At 38.7% G+C, this 23,795-nt stretch overlaps 1 protein-coding gene across 1 annotated transcript in view; it reads left to right on the top strand.

Moving 5' to 3' along the window:
• TMPRSS12 (transmembrane serine protease 12) overlaps nt 1-23,795 on the top strand; it is a 47,092-nt gene that overhangs the window by 15,192 nt on the left and 8,105 nt on the right. The window contains exon 3 of the mRNA XM_019038036.3: nt 3,500-3,768. Within this exon, the coding sequence (XP_018893581.1) occupies nt 3,500-3,768 (269 nt within the window). The remainder of the gene's footprint in view (nt 1-3,499; nt 3,769-23,795) is intronic.

Below are 23,795 nucleotides of genomic sequence, written 5' to 3'. Positions count from 1 at the left end.
CAGAGTAAACAGATAACCTACAGAATATTTATAAACTATGCATTCAATAAAGGTCTAATATCTAGGATCTATAAGGAACTTAAATTAGCAAGCAAAAACCAGACAACCCCATTTTAAAATGAGCGAAGGACATGAACAGACACTTCTCAAAAGACATACATATGGCCAAGAAACATATGAAAAAATGCTCAACATCACTAATCATCAGAGAAATGCAAATCAAAACCACAATGAGATATTATCCCACACCAGTCAGAATGGCTATTCTTAAAAAGTAAAAAAATAACAGATGCTAGCAAGGCTATGGAGAAATCAAATGCTTATACACTGCTGTTGGGAATGGAAATTAGTTCAGTCCCCGTGGAAACCAGTACAGAGATTTCTCAGATAACTTAAAACAGAGCTATTGTTTGACCCAGCAATCCCATTACTGGATATACACCTAAAGAAATATAAATAATTCTACCATAAAGACACATGCATGCATATGTTTATTGCAGCACTATTCACAATAGCAAAGACATGGAATCAACCTAGATGCTCATCAGTGATGGGCTGGATAAAGAAAATGTGGTACATATACACCATGGAATACTACGCAGTCATGAAAAAGAATGAAATCATCTCCTTTGTAGCAACTTGGCTGGAGCTAGAGGCCATTACCCTAAGTAAATTAATACAGGAACAGAAAACCGAATATTACATGTTGTTATCTCTTGTAAGTGGGAGCCCAACATTGAGTACACATGGACATGAAGAAGGGAATAACAGACACTGGGGCCTACTTGAGGGTGGAGAAGTGGATTGAAAAACTACCTATTGGGTACTATGCTCATTACATGGGTGGTGAAATAATCTGTACACCAAAACCCTGCCACACACAGTTTACCCATGTAACAAACCAGCACGTGTACCCCCGAACCTAAAATAAAAGTTAGGGAAAAGATATAAATAAAAGTGTTTGGCACCTCCCCACTTGCTATCTTGCTCCTTCTCATCATGCGATGCTCCTGTTCCCCTTTCCCCTTACCTCATGATTGTAAGTTCCCTGAAGCCCTCACCACAAGCAATGCCAGCACCATGGTTCCTGTGCAGCCTGCAGAACTGTGAGCCAATTAAATCTCTTTTCTTTATAAATTACCCAGCCTCAAGTATTTATTTATAACAAAGCAAGAATGGCCAAATACATATGAATGTACCACTGTTTGTTAATCCATCTACTACTTGAAGGATATTTGTTTCCAATTTGGTCAATTATGAGTAAAACCACTATAAACATTTGTGTGAATCTAGGTTTTCATTTCACTTCTGTAAATACCCAAGAGTGAGGCTACCTTGTCAAATGATAAGTGTATCTGCTGTTTTATATTAAAAAAAAATAAGTAGAACATTTTTGTGGTTTTTTGTTGTTGTTACTTGTTTGTTTTTGAGACAGGGTCTCACTCTGTTGCTCAGGCTTGAGTGCAGTGGCATAGTCATGGCTCACTGCAGCCTTAACCTCCTGGGCTCAAGCAATCCTCCCACCTTAGCCTCTCAAGTAGGTGGGACTACAGGCACGTGCCACGACATCCGGCTAATTTTTGTATTTTTTTTTTTTACAGAGACAGGGTTTTGCCATGTTGCCCAGGGTGGGCTCAAACTCCTGGGCTCAAGCAATCTGCCTGTCCCGGCCTCCCAAAGTGTTGAGATTACAGGCATGAGCCACCATGCCCGGCCTAGAACATATTTAATGTAAGAAAATGAGAAAACAGAAATGAGAAAAAATAAGAATCATTTATTACACTTCCTAGAAATAATAGCTGTTAATTTTTTTTACATAGTCTTCTAGATTTTTCTAGCCATATATGCAAATTATTTTATATAACAGGCTTATATAGCTAAACTGTGAAATAGCCTTTTACATTCAATTATATAACATAAGCATTTTTCCTTGTCAACATATGTATTTTGCTCCTGTATTCCACTTTGTAGATATGCCAAAATTTCTGTGGTAAATATTTTTATAGCTAAATTTTTGTGTTCATCTTTTATTTCCTTGGGATAAATTCTAGGAAGCAGAATTGCAGAGTCAAATGCAAATGCAGCTTTTTTAGGCTATTGATACATGTTGCCAAATTGCCCATCTATTTACACTTTCTGCCACGAATAAGAGTACCCTTGTTCCTCTAACTCTTGCCTGCACTGTGTTATCATCGAACACACACACACATATGCGTGCACTCACATAAACATTGCCAATTTGAAGGATGAAAAGTTATCTATAAGCAACAGCGTATAAAGTGAAAGTTCCTCCTTCCTAATTTGATTCCAGAAGTTAACTACTGTTAACCTCTCCTGGTTTTAATTGTTGATTGTTTCAATTGTTTTGGGTTTCGTTTTTTGCTTGCTTGCTTTTTTAAGATGGCCAAGATCGATTAGTTGCTTCTTGTTTTTTTACCTTTAGTGTCATGCTTTATCAAATCCTTTCTTGTGTCAATGTTATATATTCATCTAGATTTTTTTCTGGTTTAGTTTTTTTTTGTTGTTGTTGTTGTTGTTGTTTTTTGTTTTTTGTTTTTTTTGAGACAGAGTCTCGCTCTGTCGCCCAGGCTGGAGTGCAGTGGCACGATCTCGGCTCACTGCAAGCTCCGCCTCCCGGGTTCATGCCACTCTCCTGCCTCAGCCTCCCGAGTAGCTGGAACTACAGGCGTCCGCCATCACGCCCGGCTAATTTTTTTGTTGTTGTTTTTTGTATTTTTAGTAGAGACAGGGTTTCACCATGTTAGCCAGGATGGTCTCAATCTCCTGACCTCGTGATCTGCCTGCCTTGGCCTCCCAAAGTGCTGGGATTACAGGCGTGAGCCACCGCACCCGGCCCTGGTTTAGTTTTTTAATTCACATGCTAAGTTAATATCCAAATGTTTCATTCCAGTAAGTTTCAAAAAAATTATAAAAGTAGAGGGAATATTTTATCGATCTCCCATGTACCCATCACCTAGCTTCCCATTATCAACTGATACCTGATCTTGTTTCACCTGTACCCTCACCATTCTCCCTCCAATTATTTTGAAGCAAAACTCAGACATATCTCTTTGGGTATCTCTAAAAGATGGGAACTCTTTACTAAATAGATTTGTACATTTAAATATTTAATCCATTTGGAGTTTATTTTGGTGTTTAGTGTTATTTCAGGGATCTAGTTTTATTTCTCTTTTCAAACAGCTAGTTGCCCCAATACCACATATTGAATAATTCATTCTTTTGTCCATTGGTACAAAATGCTGCCTTAATAACATATTAAATTCTCATGTACTTGAATCAGTTTCTGGATTTTCTGTCCCATTGGTCTTTTTCTCCTTCCCTAGATCGTGATATTTGTGTTATTTGATATTTTATGTCACATGAAACTGGAATTAAAGTTTTTTATTAATCTAACATGAGAAGAAAACTAGTGGGAGATTAAGAATATGTACTTAGTTAAATAAAGATATTTATAATAAGAATGTTTACTTTCTTTCAGCGATCCTTTAATGTGGACAGCTGTGATTGGAACTAATAATATACATGGACGCTATCCTCATACCAAGAAGATAAAAATTAAAGCAATCATTATTCATCCAAACTTCATTTTGGAATCTTATGTAAATGATATTGCACTTTTTCACTTAAAAAAAGCAGTGAGGTATAATGACTATATTCAGCCTATTTGCCTACCTTTTGATGTTTTCCAAATCCTGGACGGAAACACAAAGTGCTTTATAAGTGGCTGGGGAAGAACAAAAGAAGAAGGTAATTATGGTCTGAATTTTACTGATACACATTTTCCTGATTATGGGCAGAGGACGGTCAAACCTTTTATATACATTCATGTGCCACATAATGACATTTAGGTTAATGACAGACCACACACACGATGGTGGTCTATAAGATTATTTTTCCGTATTTTTACTGTACCTTTTTTTTTTTTCCAGACAGAGTCTTGCTCTGTTGCCCAGGATGGAGTGCAGTGGCACCATCTTGGCTCACTGCAGCCTCCACCTCCCAAGTTCAAGTGATTCTCCTGCCTCAGCCTCCCAAGTAGCTGGGATTACAGACATGCGCCACCATGCCCTGCTAATTTTTGTATTTTTAGTAGAGACGGGGTTTCTCCATGTTGGTCAGGCTGGTCTTGAACTCCCAACCTCAGGTGATCCGCCCACGTCAGCCTCCCAAAGTGCTGGGATTACAGGCATGAGCCACCGCACCTGGCATTCAGCTAATTTTTGTATTTGTAGTAAAGACAGGGTTTCACCATGTTGGCCAGGCTGGTCTCGAACTCCTGGCCTCCTGTGATCCACCCGCCTCAGCCTCCCAAAGTGTTGAGATTACAGGCATTAGCCACTAAGCCTGGCCTACTGTACCTTTTCTGTGTTTAGATATACAAATGCTTTCTACTGTATCACAGCTGTCTACAATACTTAGTACAGCGGAACAGGTGTGTAGCCTAGAAGTAATAGGCTATACCATCTACCCTAGGTGTGCAGCAGACTATACCATCTAGGTTTATGTAAGTGCACTCTATCATGGTTGCACAACAAAATTGCCTAACAATGTATTTCTCAGAATGTTCTCCATCATTAAGTGATGCCTGACTGTGTTTCACTCTGTGTATTTTTTATCACTTTATGCCATGAGATTGAAAAGTATTATAGGTTCTTATAAAACACTGAAAACAACTTTTTGAGGGGTCTGTTTTTCCATGTGGGATAGGAGAGAAAATTCTTTTCCAAAGCAGAAATAGAGACTTTCTCTGATTGTACATGCCAAGATACTTGAATGTTAAGACAGAATGATAGTTCCAAGTGTTTCTGTAGTTTGAACTCACAGATGATGAAGCCAGCTCTGCAGCAGAATTCTCTATTTTAAGTAATAAGCTTCTGGCTATGAAGAATCATATTTAGTTTCCTTTTAATTTAATGCCTTGTTTAGTATCAGGCAAGATGATTGCGATTTTTTTTTAGTGTACATGGGGCACTACATGTTAACTGACCCAACTAATGGGAGGAATAAAAACATAGACGACACAGTCTCTTTGGTAATAAGAGCTACCACCATTTGGGAGCATTTACCATGTTTCAGGCCCTGTTTTTGTTCTTGTTGTTATTTAAAACACTTTTTTTTTAGAGATGGGGGTCTCACTCTGTCTCTCAGGCTGGAGTGCAGTGGTGTAATTATAGCTTACTGCAGCCTCAAACTCCTGGGCTCAAGCAATTCTCCTGCTTCAGCCTCTCCAATAGCTGGGACTACAGGCATGTGCCACCACGCCCAGCTTTTTAAAATGTATTATGTATGTATAGATGTATGTTTTGTTTTGTTTTTTAAGAGACATGGTCTCGCTGTGTCACCCAAGCTGGAGTGCAGTGACACGATCATGGCTCACTGTAACCTTTACCTCCTGCTCTCAAGTAATCCTCCTGCCTCAGCCTCCCAAGTAGCTAGGACTACAGGCATGTGCCACCATGCCCAGCTAATTTTTTCATTTTTTTGTAGAGACGGGGTTTTGCCATGTTTCCTAGACTGGTCTTGAACTCCTAGTCTTAAGAAATCCTCCTGCTTCAGTCTCCCAAAGTGCTGAGATTACAGGTATGAGCCATTGTGCCCAGCTTTTGTTTGTTTGTTTTTAAGAGATGGTCTTGCTGTGTTGCTCAGGCTGGTCTCAAACTCCTGGCCTCAAGCAATCTAGCCGCTTCAGTCTCCTGAGTAGCTGGGTTTATAGGCATGAGCACCATGCCTGTCCTGGGTCCTGTTTTAAATATACTACTTTATCTTATGCCCCCAATATTCCTAAAAGGGAGTTAATGTTATTTTTACCCCATTTAACAGACCAGTAATTGAGAATCTTAGAGGTTAAGAAGTTGGAACTCAAATCCAAGTCCCAAGTCTTTTATTCTAAAGCCTGAATATTTAATAACTATATTAAACTGCTCTTGAGGGAATCATTGTCCTGTTAGGAATATATGAGGTTAAGTACTAAGACTTCTTTTTTCTTCCTATTCCCCACAGGCCCTAGCCATTTAAATATTTGTGGATTATTTAGCTAGGATGTAGATAAATGTACGAAAGACCTGTGAATTATTATTTTTCTTTTTTTTTTTTTCCCATCTGTGAATACTTTTTAAAGAAGATAAGGAAAGCAACATGGTGTAGGGAAAGGAACATGGGCTTTAGATTCAGACTTAATTCTGAATCCCAGCCTGCCGCTCTGTGCTAGCTGAATGACCATGGGCATGTTATTGACTCTTTAATAATAATTAGAACAATAATAGAAGCAACTACCGTTTGTTTAGGGCCCGGTACTTAATAAAATGCTAAGCATTGCAATGCATTATCTCATTTAATACCCCCAGCAACGCTACAGAAAATACTATAAAATGAATGAGTAAAATAAAGCCTAAAGAGGTTAAATAAGTTGCTTAAACTAATAAAATAACTAAATGATAAAGTCAGAATTCAAGCCCAGTTCTGCCTATTGCAAATCTCATGTATTTCCACTGTATTATTAATATATCTTTTTTTTTTTTTTTTTTGAGAGGGAGTCTTTCTCTGTCTCCAGGCTGGAGTGCAGTGGCGTAATCTCGGCTCACTGCAACCTTTGCCTCTTGGGTTCAAGTGATTCCGCTGCCTCAGCCTCCCCAGTAGCTGGGACTACAGGCACGTGCCACCACACTCGGCTAATTTTTTGTATTTTAGTAGAGACGGGGTTTCACCATGTTGGCCAGGATGGTCTCGATCTCCTGACCTCATGATCCACCTGCCTCGGCCTCCCAAAGTGCTGGGATTACAGGCGTGAGCCAGGTGCACCCGGCCTAATATATCATCTTTCACAATGTCATACAGTTTCATGATCTTTAAAGTGAGAGCAATGATACCCATCAGAGAGTTGTTTTGAGAATTAAATTAGTTCTCCAGCAACATGGTAGTTTACATGTACATACCAAGCTCCCCACTGAAAACTATTAAAGAGGGAGAATACATAGGTTAAGGACTCGGTGTGACAATAGAAACTTAGAGAGGGAACTGGAACACGGAAGTTGACTTTGATCTTGAGGGTATTTGCCAAAATGTTAACTTTTAAGATTGATTTCAGTGGTTTCATGGGCCTTGGAAGGAAATGGTTAAAGAATAAAACTTGTCCAAATTGGGAAGTAGGGAAGACACTCCCATAAAGCTGGAGTCTGTCCCATGGCTATACTTTAAAAATGAGTCACACTCATGACCCAGCATATAATTTTTTTTTTTTGAAGACAGAGTCTTGCTCTGTCACCCAGGCTGGAAGGTGGTGACGCGATCTCAGCTCATTGCATCTTCCGCCTCCTGGATTCAAACAATTCTTGTGCCTCAGCCTCTCAAGTAGCTGAGATTACAGAGGTGTACCACCACGCCCAGTTAATTTTTGTATTTTTATTAGAGATGGAATTTCGCCATGTTGGCCAGGCTGGTCTCAAAACTCCTGGACTCAAGTCATCTGCCCACCTTGGCCTCCCAAAGTGCTAGGACTACAGGCATGAGCCCCTGCGCCCGCCTTGTTCTTATATATATAGTATACTTCCAATGTGATCTAGGTAGGTTAAAAAAAAAGGAGGGAAAAATATACATGGCTACATTAATCAAAAGAAAGCTGGATTACACGTGTAATCCTAGCACTTTGAGGGGCTGAGGTGGGAGGATTGCTTGAGGCCAGGAGTTCGAGACCAGCCTGAGCAACATAGGGAGACCTCGTCGCTAAAAAAATTAGCCAGGTATGGTAGTGCACATCTATAGTCCCGGCTATGTGGGAGGATCACTTGAGCCCAGGAGTTCGAGGTTATGGTGAGCTATGATAGCACCACTGCACTCCAGCCTGCGTGACAGAGAAAGACCCTGTATCCAGACAAAAAAAGGAAGCTGGAATGGAAAAAAGAGAAAGTAGGAATGGCTATATAAATATCAGATAAAGTAGACTTACAGCAGAGAAGATTACAAGGATGGTGAGAGACATTACATAATAATAAAAGGGTCAGCCCACCAAGAAGACATAGCAATGCTAAACGTGTGTACACCAAAAAACAGACATACGGTTTCTTAAAAACATACATGTGAACATACACTTACCATATGACCCAGCAATTGTACCCCTAGATATTTATCCCAGAGAAATACAAATGTCCACGCAAAAAAAACTATTTACAGATGTTCATGAAAGCTTTATTTTAAAAGCCAAAAACTAAAAACAACCAAAATGTCCTTCAATAGGAGAATGCTTAAATAAACTACTATAGCCTTACCATAGAATAGAACTAAGCAGTTAAAAGGTATGAACGATTGATAGATGCAACAAGTTAGATAGACAAGGGCATTATGTTGAGTGAAAAGAAGCCAATTTTAAAATGTCATATATGATTCCAAGTATATAACAATGAAATGACAAAATTATGCAGACAGAGAATAGATTAGTAGTTGCTAGGGTTAAGAAGGTTAGGTAGCATGAAGGAGATTTTTGTCCTGATGGAATAACTCTATACCCTGTTTTTTTGTGGTGGTTTCATGAATCTACACACACATTGTATTAATGTCAGTCTCCAGATTTTGATATTGTATTTCAGTGACAGAGACGTAACCATTGTAGGAAACTGCATAAAAAGTACACTTGACTTCTTAGTGCTATCTTTGCAACTTCCAATAACTCCATAATTATTTTAAAATAAAAAGCTTTTTAAATGAACCACATATAACCAACAAATCCTCACCTCCTATCGCCATCCCCATGTTTACTGGGAAAACTGCCTAATGGAAGGGGGAAAAGCTAGAAATTCCCTCTCCCCAAAATATGTAACTATAAATACCACTCACACGGATTTGCTATCCAAAGTAACATTGAGTAGACTACAAAGCTTCAAGCTGAGAATTTAGTTTAAAACAGGTTCTAGCTTAGTAACATCCCAAGATTTGATCCTGACAACATCAAATGCAAATTATTTATATAGAAACCCAACTTCATCTAAGGCCTCAAAGAATATAACCAGATAAAGTTTCAGTGAAATTGAATGGATTACAATAAAAAGATCACAAATAATTAATATATTTAACATACATATCTAATATAATTAAATATAATAACTGAAATTAATTCAATGGGCTAAAGTTTAGAAACACTTAAGATCCCACAGATTAAAATCAACCAAATATCAGTTCAAAGATCACCAAACACATAAGGAAACAAACCATTAATAGTGAAAGCCAACAGAAACAACAAACATATTAAGCCTCCCAAGGACTTCAGATATTAATATTTTTAGGTATAGAATAAAAAAATGTAAATTGTTTAAAGAACTAAAAGGTAGAATTAAAAATGAGCAATAGACTATTGTTTTGTTTTGTTTTGTTTTTTTGAGACGGAGTCTTGCTCTGTCGCCCAGCTGGAGTGCAGTGGCAAGATCTTGGCTCACTGCAAGCTCCACCTCCAGGGTTCACGCCATTCTCCTGCCTCAGCCTCCTGAGTAGCTGGGACTACAGGCGCCCACCACTGCGCCCAGCTAATTTTTTGTGTGTTTTTAGTAGAGACGGGGTTTCACCATGTTAGCCAGGATGGTCTTGATCTCCTGACCTCATGATCCACCCACCTCGGCCCCCCAAAGTGCTGGGATTACAGGTATGAGCCACAGGGCCCGGCCAAAAATGAGCAATAGACTATTTAGAAGGACTAGGCACTAGAATCTTTAAAAATGAAAAACGTAATTGCTAGTATTTAAAACTCATTGGATAGGCTGGGTGCGGTGGCCCATGCCTATAATCCTAGCACTTTGGGAAGCCAAGGCAGGTAGATCACCTGAGACCAGGAGTTTGAGACCAGCCTAGCCAACAAGGTGAAACCCCAAATCCACTAAAAATACAAAAATTAGCCAGGCATGGTGGTGGGCACCTGTAATCCCAGCTACTTGGGAGGCTGAGGCAGGAGAATCACTTGAACCCAGGAGGCAGAGGTTGCAGTGAGCCAAGATCGTATCTTTGCACTCCAGCCTGGGCAACAAGAGCAAGACTCTGTCTCAAAAACAAAAAACAAAAACAAAACTCATTGGATAAACTAGATATCATATTAGACACAGCTAAAGAGAGGATTTGTGAACCAGAAGATATATCTGAAGGAACTTCCTAGACTGTAGCACAGAAGGGAAAAAAGAGAAAACATGAAATAAGGTATAAGAAGGATAGAATGAGAAAATCTAATATATATCTAATGTGAGTGCCAGAGAGGAAGGAATAAAGAGGATATAGGAGAGGCAATATTCAATGGATTTGGATTGAAATTTCTTAAAAACTGATGAAAGACATGAATCCAGATAAAATATTAATAAGCACAATATTAGCCAAAACAAAACGTAATCCCCTTTCATACATTATACTGAAGTTGAACAACAAAGAAAAAAAAAACAGAAGATCTGAAATGTAGCCAGAGATAAAAGAAAAATCTTTATAATAGAATTACAGATTAGTTTTCAGGCTTCTCAACAGCAATAATGAAAGCCAAAAGACACCCTCTCCTGTTGCCGTGTGAAGATGTGCTTGCCTCCCCTTTGCCTTCTGCCATGATTGTAGGTTTCTTGAGGCCTACCCTCAAGAAACATAGCTTGAGTACAGACTGCAGAACTGATTATTCAGATTATCATGGCAGATGGGAGGCAGAACTAGATTGCAGCTCCAATGTGGAGCTTCTGTACAGACTGCAGAGCTGATTATTCAGATTATCATGGCAGATGGGAGGCAGAACTAGATTGCAGCTCTAACTTGGATGGACAGAGCAGCGTGCGGAGGCTGGCATCATGAATTTTAGCTCCAGAATGACTGCAGAAATAAATCAAGAATCCCAAGACAACTCACAGACCCTCTGAAGGAAGCAGACTGCTCCTGCAGGACTTGGGAGACACCCCAAATACTCTGGGAGGTGGGTAGCCTGGGGCAAGTTCTCAGCCCTGCTTGCCCACTGTCTGGAAACAGACTTGGTGCTGTTGAGGGGCATGGTGAGAGTGAGACTAGCCCTTTGGATTGTGTGGGAGCTGGATGAGGCCTGTGATTGCCAGCTTTTCCCCACTTCCCTGACAACCTGCATGACTCAGCAGAGGCAGCCATAATCACTCGGTATACAACTCCATTGACCTGGGCACCTCACCCCCATCCTTCACAGCAGCCTCAGCAAGACCCACCCAGGGAGAGTCTGAGCTCAGACATGCCTAGCCCCACCCCCACCTGATGGTCCTTCCCTACCCACCCTGGTTGCTGAAGACAAAGGGCATATACTCTTGAGAGTTCTAGGGCCCTGCCCGCCACTGGTTCCTCTCCATAATACCACAGCTGATGCTCTCTGGAAAGCACCACCTCCCAGCAGGAGGCCAACCAGCACAAAAATAGGACATTAAACCACCAAAGCTAAGAACCTTCACAGAGTCCATTTCAACCCCCTGCCATCTCCACTGGAACAGGTGCTGGTATTCACGGCCGAGAGACCCATAGATAGTTCACATCACGGGACTCTGTGCAGACAGCCCCCAGTACCAGCCCAGAGCCTGGTAGACTTGCTGGGTGGCTAGACCCAGAAGAAAGATAACAATCGCTGCAGCTTGGTTCTCAGGAAGCCACATCCATAGGGAAGGTGGGGAGAGTACTACATCAAAGGAACACTCAACGGGATAAAAGAATGTAAACAACAGCCTTCAGCCCTAGACTTTCCTTCTGACAGAGCCTACCCAAATGAGATGGAACCAGGAAACCAACTCTGGTAATATGACAAAACAAGGCTCTTTAATACTCCCCAAAAAATCACACTAGCTCACCAGCATTGGGGCCAAACCAAGAAGAAATCCCTGATTTACCTGAAAAAGAATTCAGGAGGTTAGTTATTAAGCTAATCATGGAGGCACCAGAGAAAGGCGAAGCCCAATGCAAGGAAATCCAAAAACTGGTACAAGAAGTGAAGGGAGAAATATTCAAGGAAATAGATAGCATTAAGAAAAAACAAAACTTCAGGAAACATTGGACACACTTACAGAAATGCAAAATGCTCTGGAAAGTCTCTGCAATAGAATTGAGCAAATAGAAGAAAGAAATTCAGAGCTCAAAGTCTTTGAATTAACCCAATCCAACAAAGACGAAGAAAAAAGAATAAGAAAATATGAACAAAGCCTCCAAGAAGTCTGGGATTATGTTAAACAACCAAACCCAAGAATAATTGGTGTTCCTGAGGAAAAAGAGAAACCTAAAGTTTGGAAAACATATTTGGGGGAATAATCGAGGAAAACTTCCCCAGCCTTGCTAGAGACCTAGACATCCAAATACAAGAAGCACAAAGAACACTTGAGAAATTGTTTGCAAAAAGATCATCATCTAGGCACACTGTCATCAGGTTATCTAAAGTTAAGGTGAAGGAAAGAATCTTAAGAGCTGTGAGACAAAAGCACTAGGTAACCTATAAAGGAAAACCTATCAGATTAACAGCAAATTTCTCAGCAGGAACCCTACAAGCTAGAGGGGATTGGGGCCCTATCTTCAGCCTCCTCAAACAAAACAATTATCAGCCAAGAATTTTGTATCCCATGAAACTAACCATCACGTGTAAAGGAGAGATAGAGTCTTTTTCAGACAAACAAATGCTAAGACGATTTGCCACTACCAAGCCACCACTACAAGAACTGCTAGAAGGAGCTCTAAATCTTGAAACAAATCTTGGAAACACATCAAGACGGAATCTCTTTAAAGCATAAATCTCACAGGACCTATAAAACAAAAATACAGTTTAAAAAGCATAAACAAAAAATCAAAAACCAAGGTACAAGGCAACAAATAGCACGATGAATGCAATGGTACCTCACATCTCAATACTAACATTGAATATAAATGACCTAAATGCTCCACTTAAAAGATACAGAACTGCAGACTGGATGAGAACTCACCAACCAACTATCTGCTGCCTTCAAGAGACTCACCTAACACATAAGGACTTGCATAAACTTAAAGTAAAGGAGTGGAAAAAGGCATTTCATGCAAATGGACACCAAAAGAGAGCAGGGATAGCTATTTTCATGTCAGACAAAACAAACTTTAATGCAATAGCAGTTAAAAAAGACAAAGAGGGACATTATACAATGGTAAAAGGCCTTGTCCAACAGGAAAATATCACAATCCTAAACATATATGCACCTAACACTGGAGTTCCCACATTTATAAAACAATTACTAATAGACCTAAGGAATGAGATAAACAGCAACACAATAATAGTGGTGGACCTCAATACTCCACTGACAGCACTAGATAGGTCATCAAGACAGAAAGTCAACAAAGAAACAATGGATTTAAACTATACCTTGGAACAAATAGACTTAACAGATATATACAGAACATTGCATCTAACAACTGCAGAATACACTTTCTATTCAACACTGCATGGAACTTTCTCCAAGATAGACCATCTGATAGGCCACATAATGACCTCAATAAATTTAAGAAAATTGAAATTATATCAAGAACTCTCTTGGACCACAGTGGAATAAAATTGGAAATCAACTCCAAAAGGAACTTTCAAAACCATGCAAATATATGGAAATTAAATAACTTGCTCCTGAATAATCATTGGGTCAAAAACAAAATCAAGATGGAAATTAAAAAATTCTTCAAACTGAATGACAATAATGATGCAACCTATCAAAACCTCTGAAATACAGCAAAGGTGGTGCTAAGAGGAAAGTTCATAACCCTAAATGCCTACATCAAAAAGATTGAAAGGATACAAACTGACATTCTAAGGTTATACTTCAAGGAACTAGAGAAACAAGAAAAAAACAAACCCAAACCCAGCAGAAGAAAGGAAACAACGAAGATCAGAGCAGAACTAAATGAAATTGAAACAAAAAAAAAATACAAAAGATAAGTGAAACAAAAAGCTGGTTCTTTGAAAAGATAGATAAAATTGATAGGCCATTAGCAGGATTAACCAAGAAATGAAGAAAGAAAATCCAAATAACCTCAATAAGAAACGTAACAGAAGATATTACAACTGACACTACAGAAATACAAAAGATCATTCAGTGCTACTATGAACACCTTTATGCACATAAACTAGAAAATCTAGAAGAGGTGGATAAATTCCTGGAAAAATACAACCCTCCTAGCTTAAATCAGGAAGAAATAGATACCCTGAACAGACCAATAAAAAGTAGCGAGATTGAAATGGTAATTTTAAAATTACCAACCATAAAAATCCAGGATCAGATGGATTCATGGCAGAATTCTACCAGACATTCAAAGAAAAATTGCTACCAATCCTTTTGACAATATTCCACAAGATAGAGAAAGACAGATTCCTCCCTAATTCTTTCTATGAAGCCATCATCGCCCTAATACCAAAACCAGGAAAGGACATAACCAAAAAAGAAAACTACAGAACACTATTCCTGATGAACATAGATGCTAAAACCCATAACAAAATACTAGCTAACAAAATCCAATAACATATCAAAAAGATAATCCACCAGCTGGGTGCAGTGGCTCACACCTGTAATCCCAGCACTTTGGGAGGCCAAGGTGGGCAGATCACCTGAGGTCAGGAGTTTGAGACCAGCCTGGCCAACTTGGTGAAACCCTGTCCCTACTAAAATTAGAAAAATTAGCTGGGCATGGTTGCAGGCGCCTGTAATCCCAGCTGCTTAGGAGGCTGAGGCAGGAGAATTGCTTGAACCCAGGAGGCGGAGGTTGCAGTGAGCTGAGATCGTGCCACTGCACTCCAGCCTGGGCGACAGAGGGAGACTCCCAGCTACTCAGGGGGCTAAGGCAGGAGAATTGCTTGAACCCAGGAGGCAGATGTTGCAGTGAGCCAAGATTGTGCCACTGCACTCCAGCCTGGGCAACAGAGGGAGATTCCATCTCAAAAAAACAACAACAACAAAAAACAAAACAAAACAAAACAAAAACCATGATAATCCACCATGATCAAGTGGGTTTCATATCAGGGATCCAGGGATGGTTTAACATACACAAGTCAATAAATGTGAAACACTACCTACACAGAATTAAAAACAAAAATCACGTGATCATCTCAATAGATGCAGAAGAGGCATTTGGCAAAATCCAGCATCCCTTTATGATTAAAACTCTCAGCAAAATCAACATACAAGGGATATACCTCAATGTAGTAAAAGCCATCTATGACAAACCCACAGCCAACATAATACTGAATGGGGAAAAGTTGAAAGCATTCCCTCTGAGAACTGGAACAAGACAAGGATGCCCACTGTCACCTCTCCTCTTCAACATAGTACTGGAAGTCCTAGCCAGAGCAATCAGACAAGAGAAAAAAATAAAGGGCATCCAAATCAGTAAAGAGGAAGTCAAAGTGTCACTGTTTGCTGACAATATGATCATTTTCCTTGAAAACCCTAAAGACTCCTCCAGAAAGCTCCTAGAACTGATAAAAGAATTCAGCAAAGTTTCCAGATACAAGATTAATGTACACAAATCAGTAGCTCTCCTATATACTAACAGCAGAGAATCAAATCAAGAACTCAACCCTTTTCATGACAGTTGCAAAAAAAAAAAATACTTAGGAATATACCTAACAAAGGAGGCAAAAGACCTCTACAGGGAAAACTACAAAACACTGCTGAAAGAAATCATAGATGACACAAACAAATGGAAACACATCCCATGCTCATGGATGGGTAGAGTCAATATTGTGAAAATGACCATACTGTCAAAAGCAATCTACAAATTTGATGCAATCCCCATCAAAATACCACCATCATTCTTCAAAGAATTATAAAAACAATTCTAAAATTCATATGGAACCAAAAAAGAGCTCACATAGCCAAAGCAAGATTAAGCAAAAAGAACAAATCTGGAGGCATCATACAACCTGATTTCAAACTATACTATAAGCCCATTGTCACCAAAACAGCATGGTACTGGTATAAAAATAGGCACATAGACCAATGGAACAGAATTGAGAACCCAGAAATAAACCCAAATACTTGCAGCCAACTGATCTTCAACAAAGCAAACAAAAACGTAAAATGGGGAAAGGACACCCCTTTCAACAAATGGGGCTGGGATAATTGGCAAGCCACATGTAGGAGAATGAAACTGGATTCTTGTCGCTCACTTTGTACAAAAATCAACTCAAGATGGATTAGGGACTTAAATCTAAGACCTGAAAGTATAAAAATTCTAGAAGATAACTGGAAAAACCCTTCTAGATATTGGCTTAGGCAAGGATTTCATGACCAAGAAGCCAAAAGCAAATGCAATACAAACAAAAATACATAGCTGGGACTTAATTAAAGAGCTTTTGCATGGCAAAAGGAACAGTCAGCAGAGTAAACAGACAACCCACAGAGTGAGAGAAAATCTTCACAATCTATACATTTGACAAAGGACTAATATCCAGAATCTGCAACAAACTTAGACAAATCAGCAAGCAAAAAAATCCCATCAAAAAGTAGGTTAAAGACATGAATAGGCAATTCTCAAAAGAAAATATGTAAATGGCCAACAAACATATGAAAAAAATGCTCAATATCACTAATGATCAGGAAAATGCAAATCAAAACCACAATGCAATACCACCTTACTCCTTCAAGAGTGGTCATAATCAAAAAATTAAAAAAAAAACAGTAGATGTTGGCATGGATGTAGTGATCAGGGAATGCTTCTACACTGCTGGTGGGAATGTAAACTAGTACAGCCACTATGGAAAACAGTGTGGAGATTCCTTAAAGAACTGAAAGTAGAACTGCCATTTGATCCAGCAATCCCACTACTGGGTATCTACCCAGAAGAAAAGAAGTCATTATTCAAAAAAGAAACTTGCACACACGTGTTTATAGCAAAACAATTCGCAATTGCAGAATCGTGGAACCAACCCAAATGCCCATCAATCAACTAGTGGTTAAAGAAACTGTGAAAAAAAATATATATATATATGATGTATATATATGTACATATATATGATGTATATATATGATGGAATACTACTCAGCCATAAAAAGGAATGAATTAACGGCATTCGCAGCGACCTGGATGAGATTGGAGACTATTATTCCAAGTGAAGTAACTCAGGAATGGAAAACCAAACATCATATATTCTCGCTGATATGTGGGAGCTAAACTATGAGGATGCAAAGGCATATGAATGATGCAATGGACTTTGGGGACTCAGGGGAAAGGGTGGGAAGGGGGCAAGGGATAAAAGTCTACAAATAGGGTGCAGTGTATACTTCTCAGGTGATGGTTGCACCAAAATCTCACAAATCACCACTAAAGAATTTACTCTTGTAACCAAACACCACCTGTACTCCAATAACCTATGGAAAAATAAATAAAATAAGAAAGCCAAAAGACAATGAAATATCTTCAAAATGCTGAGAGAAAATAACTATGAGCCTACAATTGTGTATCCAGCAAAACTATCATTCAATAATATCTGTGAACAAAAAGTGAATTTACTACCAACAGTCTTTCACCAAGGAAGTAAAAGAAATATCAGAAAGAATGTAAATGATGCTAAAAGGGAAGTATAAGATGTAAGAAGGAACAAAAAAAGACATGGATAATATATAGGTAAATGTAAATAAACATTGTCCGTACACAACAGTTGTTCTCACTTGGGCATAATTTTGCCCCCAGGGAACATTTGGTAACATATCTGGAGAAAATTTTTGGATGTTAAAACTGGGTAAGCGGATAAATTTGCTACTGGCATCTGCTCAACATCCTTCAATGCATAGTATAGTTCTCCTATCTCCCACACAAAGAATTGTTAGGCCCAAAATGTCAGTAGTAGCAAGACAGAAACCTTAAAATCATAAAAATAATGTCTAAGTTGTAGGGGGAAGGCAGGTATTTCAGGAGGGGTGATCAGAGTCAAACTGGTTTCAGGTCCCTGTATTATTCAGGAGAAGTATTTAAATACTGATTAACATTATATTTGTTGCACATAAATGGTCAAATTTTAGTAATAGCAATAAATTCCTAAAAGGAAAAAAATTATAACTGGCTCAAGAAGAAATGAATATCTGAATAAACTTGTAACAAGTACATAAATATAATTAGTAATTTAAAGTCTTCCCATTTAAAAAAACCCAAGCCCAGTTCACTTCACAGGTGAATTATATCAAATATTTTAGGAAGAGATAGTTCTAATATTACACACTCAGAAAATAGAGGAGAAGGGAGTATTTCCCAGATAATTATATAAGCCTAGTATTATTATCCTGACACCAAACCAAAAATATTACAAGAAAACTACAGAGAAACAGCTTTCATGAATAAAGACTCAAAAATCATCAACAAAATGTTAGCAAACTGAATACAGCAACATATAAAAAAGGATTATATATACTACCTAGTGGAATTTCTTCAAAAAATGCAAGTTTGGTTTTACATCTGAAAATCAATAAAATAAAGCCTATATTAATAAAAGATAAAAATGACAAGATCACTGCAAATAATGTGGAAAATGTATTTGATAAAATCCAACACCATTCTAAGTTTAAAAATTCTCAAAAGAAATAGCAATAAGAAGTCCTAGCCATAGCAATTAGGCAAGAGAAAGAAAGAAAAGGTAACCAAATAGGAAGAAAAGAAGCCAAACTATCTGTCTTCACTGATGGTATGATTCTATGCCTAGAAAACCCTAAAGACTCCACCAAAATGCTCCTGGAACTGATAAATGACTTCGGTAAAGTTCCAGGATACAAAATAAATGTACAAAAATCAGTAGCATTTCTATACATCAATAACATTCAAGTTGAGAGCCAAATCAAGAATGTGATGTCATTTAAAATAGCCACACACACCAAAAAAACAAAAAACAAACATACAAAAAAATTCCCTAGGAATACATCTCACCAAGGAGGTGAAAGATCTCTATAAGGAGAACTACAAAATGCTGCTGAAAGAAATCATAGATGACACAAACAAATGCGAAAACATTTCATGTTCATAGACAGGAAAAATCAATATCATTATAATGTCCATACTGCCCAAATCAGTCTATAGATTCAATGATATTGCTATCAAGCTACCAATGTTGTTTTTTCACAGGTCTAGAAAGTCTAGAAAAAACTATTCTAAAATGTATATGGAACTCAAAAAGAGCCCAAGTAGCCAAAGCAATCTTAAGCAAAAAGAACAAAGCTGGAAGCATCACATTACCCAACTTCAAACTATACTATAAGATTACAGTAACATCGGACATGGTGACTCTTGCCTATAATCTCACCACTTTGGGAGGCCAAGGTGGGCGGATCACTTGTGGTCAGGAGTTTGAGACTAGCCTGGCCATTATGGTTCTAACCTTGTCTCTACTAAAAATACAAAAATTAGCCAGGTGTGGTGGCACACACCTGTAATCCCAGCTACTTGGGAGGCTGAGACAGGAGAATCGCTTGAACGTGGAAGGGGAGGTTGCAGTGAGCTGAGATAATGCCACTGTACTCAAGCCTGGGCGACAGAGCAAGACTCCATCTCAAAAAAAAAAAAAAAAAAAAAAGACTACAGTAACCAAAACAACATGGTATTGTTACCAAAACAGCATGATATTGTTACAAAAACAGACACATAGACCAATAGAACAGAATAGACATCCCAGAAATAAAGCCACACACCATCTGATCTTTGACAAAGACAATGGGCAAAGAACTCCCTATTCAATAAATGGTGCTGGGATAGCTGGCTAGCCATATGCAGAAGACTGAAACCAGACCTCTATCCTATCACCATATGCAAAAATTAACTCAAGATGGGTTAAAGATTTAAATGTAAGACCTCAAGCTATAAGAATCCTAGAAGAAAACCCAAGAAACGCCATTCTGGACATTGGCCTTGGGAAATAGTTTATGACTAAGTCCTCAAAAGCAACTGCAACAAAAACAAAAATTGACAAGTGGGAACTAATTAAACTGAAAAACCTCTGCACAGCAAAAGAAACTATCAACAGAGGAAACAGACAACCTACAGAATGAGAGAAAATACTTGCAAGCTACGTATCCTACAAAGGTTTACTATCCAGGATCTATAAAGAACTTAAACAATTGAACAGGCCAAAACCAATTAACCCCATTAAAACATGGGCAAAAGACATGAACAGATACTTCTCAAAAGACATACAAGCAGCCAACAACATATGAAAAAATGTTAAACATCACTAATCATCAGAGAAATGCAAATCAAAACCATAATGAGATACTATCTCACACTAATCAGAATGGCTATTGCTAAAAAAAACAAAAAACACATGCTGCCAAGGCTGCCAGAGAAAGGAATGCTTACACACTGCTGGTGGGAATAGAAATTAGTTCAGCCTCTGTGGAAAGCAGTTTGGAGATTTCTCAAAGAACTTAAACCAGAATCACCACTGGACCCAGCAATCCTATTACTGTGTATGTATCCAAAGGAATATAAATCATTCTACCAAAAAGACACATGCACTCCTATGTTCATCGCAGCACTGTTTGTAATAGCAAAGACATGGAATCAACCAAGGCGCCCATCAACAATAGACTGGATAGGCCGGGTGTGGTGGCTCACGCCTGTAATCCCAGCACTTTGGGAGGCCGAGGCAGGCAGATCACGAGGTCAGGAGATCGAGACCATGCTGGCTAACACGGTGAAACCCCGTCTCTACTAAATATACAAAAAATTAGCTGGGTGTGGTGGCGGGTGCCTGTAGTCCCAGCTACTCGGGAGGCTGAGGCAGGAGAATGGTGTGAACCTGGGAGGTGGAGCTTGCAAGGAGCAGAGATCGCACCACTGCACTCCAGCCTGGGTGACAGATCGAGACTGTCTCAAAAAAAAAAAAAAAATAGACTGGATAAAGAAAGTGTGGTACATATGCACCATGGAATACTATACAGCCATAAAAAAACAGAATCATGTCTTTTGCAGCAGCATGAATGGAGTTGGAGGCCATTATCCTAAGTGAATTAACACAGGAACAGAAAACCAAATACTGCATGTTCTCACTTATAAGTGGGAGGTAAATAGTGGGTACTCATGAACATAAAGGTGGTCACAAAAGACACCAGGGACTACTAAAAGAGGATGGGAGGGAGGGGGCCAAGGGCTAAAAAACTAATTTGGGGGTACTATGCTCAGTATATGGGTTCAATTATACCCTGGGTGACAGGATCAATTGTACCCAAAACCTCAGCATCATGCATATATCTAGGTAACACGTATCCCCTGAATCTAAAATAAAAGTTGAAATTCTTTTTTTAAAAAAATAGCAGTAGAAGGAAGCTTAAACTGATAAAGAGCATCTATAAAGAATAAGCTAAACATCCTACTTAATGGTAAAATGATGAATGCTTTCCCTATAAAATCAGGAACAAAGCAAGGATTTTAGCCTGTGCGATGGGCAAGAAAAAGACATTAAAGGCACACAAATTGGAAATCAAAAAGGGAAACTTTATTCATAGATGACATGATTATGTAAATGTAGAAATGCTTAAGGCATCTACAAAACAATCTAGTAAGACAAGTTCATTGAGGTTATAGGAAGACAAAAATCAATATGTCTATACTTGCAATAAACTATCTGAAAACAAAATTTAAGAACACAATTCCATTCATAATAGCATTTATTTATTTTTATTTTTTGAGACAGTCTCACTCTTCCACCCAGGGTGGAGTGCAATAGTGCAATCTCAGCTCACTGCAATCTCTGCCTCCCAGGTTCAAGCGATTCTCATGCCTCAGCCTCCTGAGCTTCCTGAGTAGCTGGGATTACAGGCATGTGCCGCCACGCCTGGCTAAGTTTTATATTTTTAGTAGAGACGGGGTTTCACTATGTTGGCCAGGCTGGTCTCAAACTCCTGGCCTCAAGTGATCCACCTGCCTCGGCCTCCCAAAGCGCTGGGATTACAGACATTAGCCACCATGCCTGGCCCATAATAGCATTTAAAATAATGAATAATTAGGAACAGATTTAACAAAAGATGTGTAAGACTTGTACACTGAAAACTACAAAAACATTACTTCGAGAAATTAAAGAAGACCTAAACTAAATGGAGACTCATACTACATTCATGGGTTAGAAGACTCAATGTTGTTAATACGACAATTATTCACAGATTGGCCTATCAAAATGCCAGTAGGATTTTTCATGCAAACTAACAAGCCGATCCTAAAATGCATACGGAAAGGCAAGAGATCTAGAATAGCCAAAATTATTTTGAAAAAAAAAAAAAAACTGAAGGAGTTAGATTGTCTGATTTCAAAACGTATTATAAAACCGCAGCAATCAACACATTGGGATAAAGACAGACCTGTAGAGGCTGGGAGTGGTGGCTCATGCCTGTAATCCCAGCATTTTGGGAGACCAAGGCAAGAGAATCGCTTGAGCCCAGGAATTTAAAGACCAGCCTGTGCAATACGGTGAGCCCCTATCTCTGCAAAAATAAAAAAAAAAAACAGGTGCGGTGGTATGCAGCTATAGTCCCAGCTACTTGGAAGGTTGAGGCAGGAAGATCACTTGAGCTCAAGAGTTTGAGGCTTCAGTGAGCCATGATCATGTCACTGCACTCCAGTCTTGGGTAACACAATGAGACCATCTCTAAAAAAATTAATTTAATTTTTAAAAGATAGACTGTAGATTAATGGAACACAACATGGAGGGGAAAAAAACCCTTATATTTATGGCCAATTGATTTTCACAACAGTGCCAAGGCAACATAATGGAAAACAGTCTTTTCAACAAATGATGCTGGGACAACTGGATATCTTTACGCCACGAAAAAAAACCCTTGGAGCTTTTCTCCATACTATATTCAATAGTGGTACAATCTGAATGTTTGTGTCCATCCAAAATTCATATGTTGAAATCCTCACTCCCAAGGTATGATATTAGGAGGTAGGACCTTTTGAGAGGGCAGAGCTCTCATCAGCGAGATTAGTGCCCTTATAAGAGAGGCCCCAAAAAGCTGCCTTGCCCTTCCACCACGTAAGGATACAGCTGGAAGTCACAACTTATGAACCAGAAAATGGCCCTAATCAGACACCGAATCTGCCAGTGCCTTGATCTTCAATTTCAGCATCCAGAATTGTGAGAAATAAATTCCTGTTGTTTATTAAGCAACTGTTTATAAGCAGTCTATGACATATTTTAGCAGCACAAAGAGACTTAGAGAAATAATTAACTCAAAATGGATCATAGACCTAAGTATAAGAGCTACAGTTGTAAGACTTCTAGAAAAAAGCAAAGAGAAAGTCCTTGAGTCATTGGATTAGGTGATGATTTCTTAGGACACCAAAAGCACAACCATTAATAAAAATAAAAATGATAAATTGGACTTCATCAAAATTTAAACATGTATCCTCTTCAAAAGCCACCATTAAGAAAATCAATGGAAAAAGAGCTGCAAATATCTCCAGCAGTGTATAAAAAAAGATAATACATCATAACCAACTGGCTTTTTGCCAGGAATGTAAATGCTAATTTGATATATTATTATCATTCTGAAAACCCTTTCCTTATTAAGTTTTTGTTGCATGCATTTCCATTTCAATATGATATTAGTAATTTTATTGGACTCCCTGAACCAAAATGATGTAAAGCAAAATATATGGTTTATTAAGAAGGGTCTGACTAGAAAATAAGGCTGAAAGTAGTCATGTGTAAATTGTTATTATTAACGAGAATTTTTAAAGAAAAATTTGTTTTAAGGCCAGGCAAAGTGGCTAATGCCTGTAATCCCTAAACTTTGGGAGTCTGAGGCAGGTGGATCACTTGAGCTCAGGAGTTTGAGACTAGCCTGGGC

Source organism: Gorilla gorilla, chromosome 10 (genome assembly GCF_029281585.2).
Source record: "Gorilla gorilla gorilla isolate KB3781 chromosome 10, NHGRI_mGorGor1-v2.1_pri, whole genome shotgun sequence".
In the NCBI taxonomy this organism is placed as follows: Eukaryota; Metazoa; Chordata; class Mammalia; order Primates; family Hominidae; genus Gorilla; species Gorilla gorilla.
The sequence above is the reverse complement of the archived record's forward strand: the minus strand, read 5'-3'. Positions and strand labels throughout refer to the sequence as shown.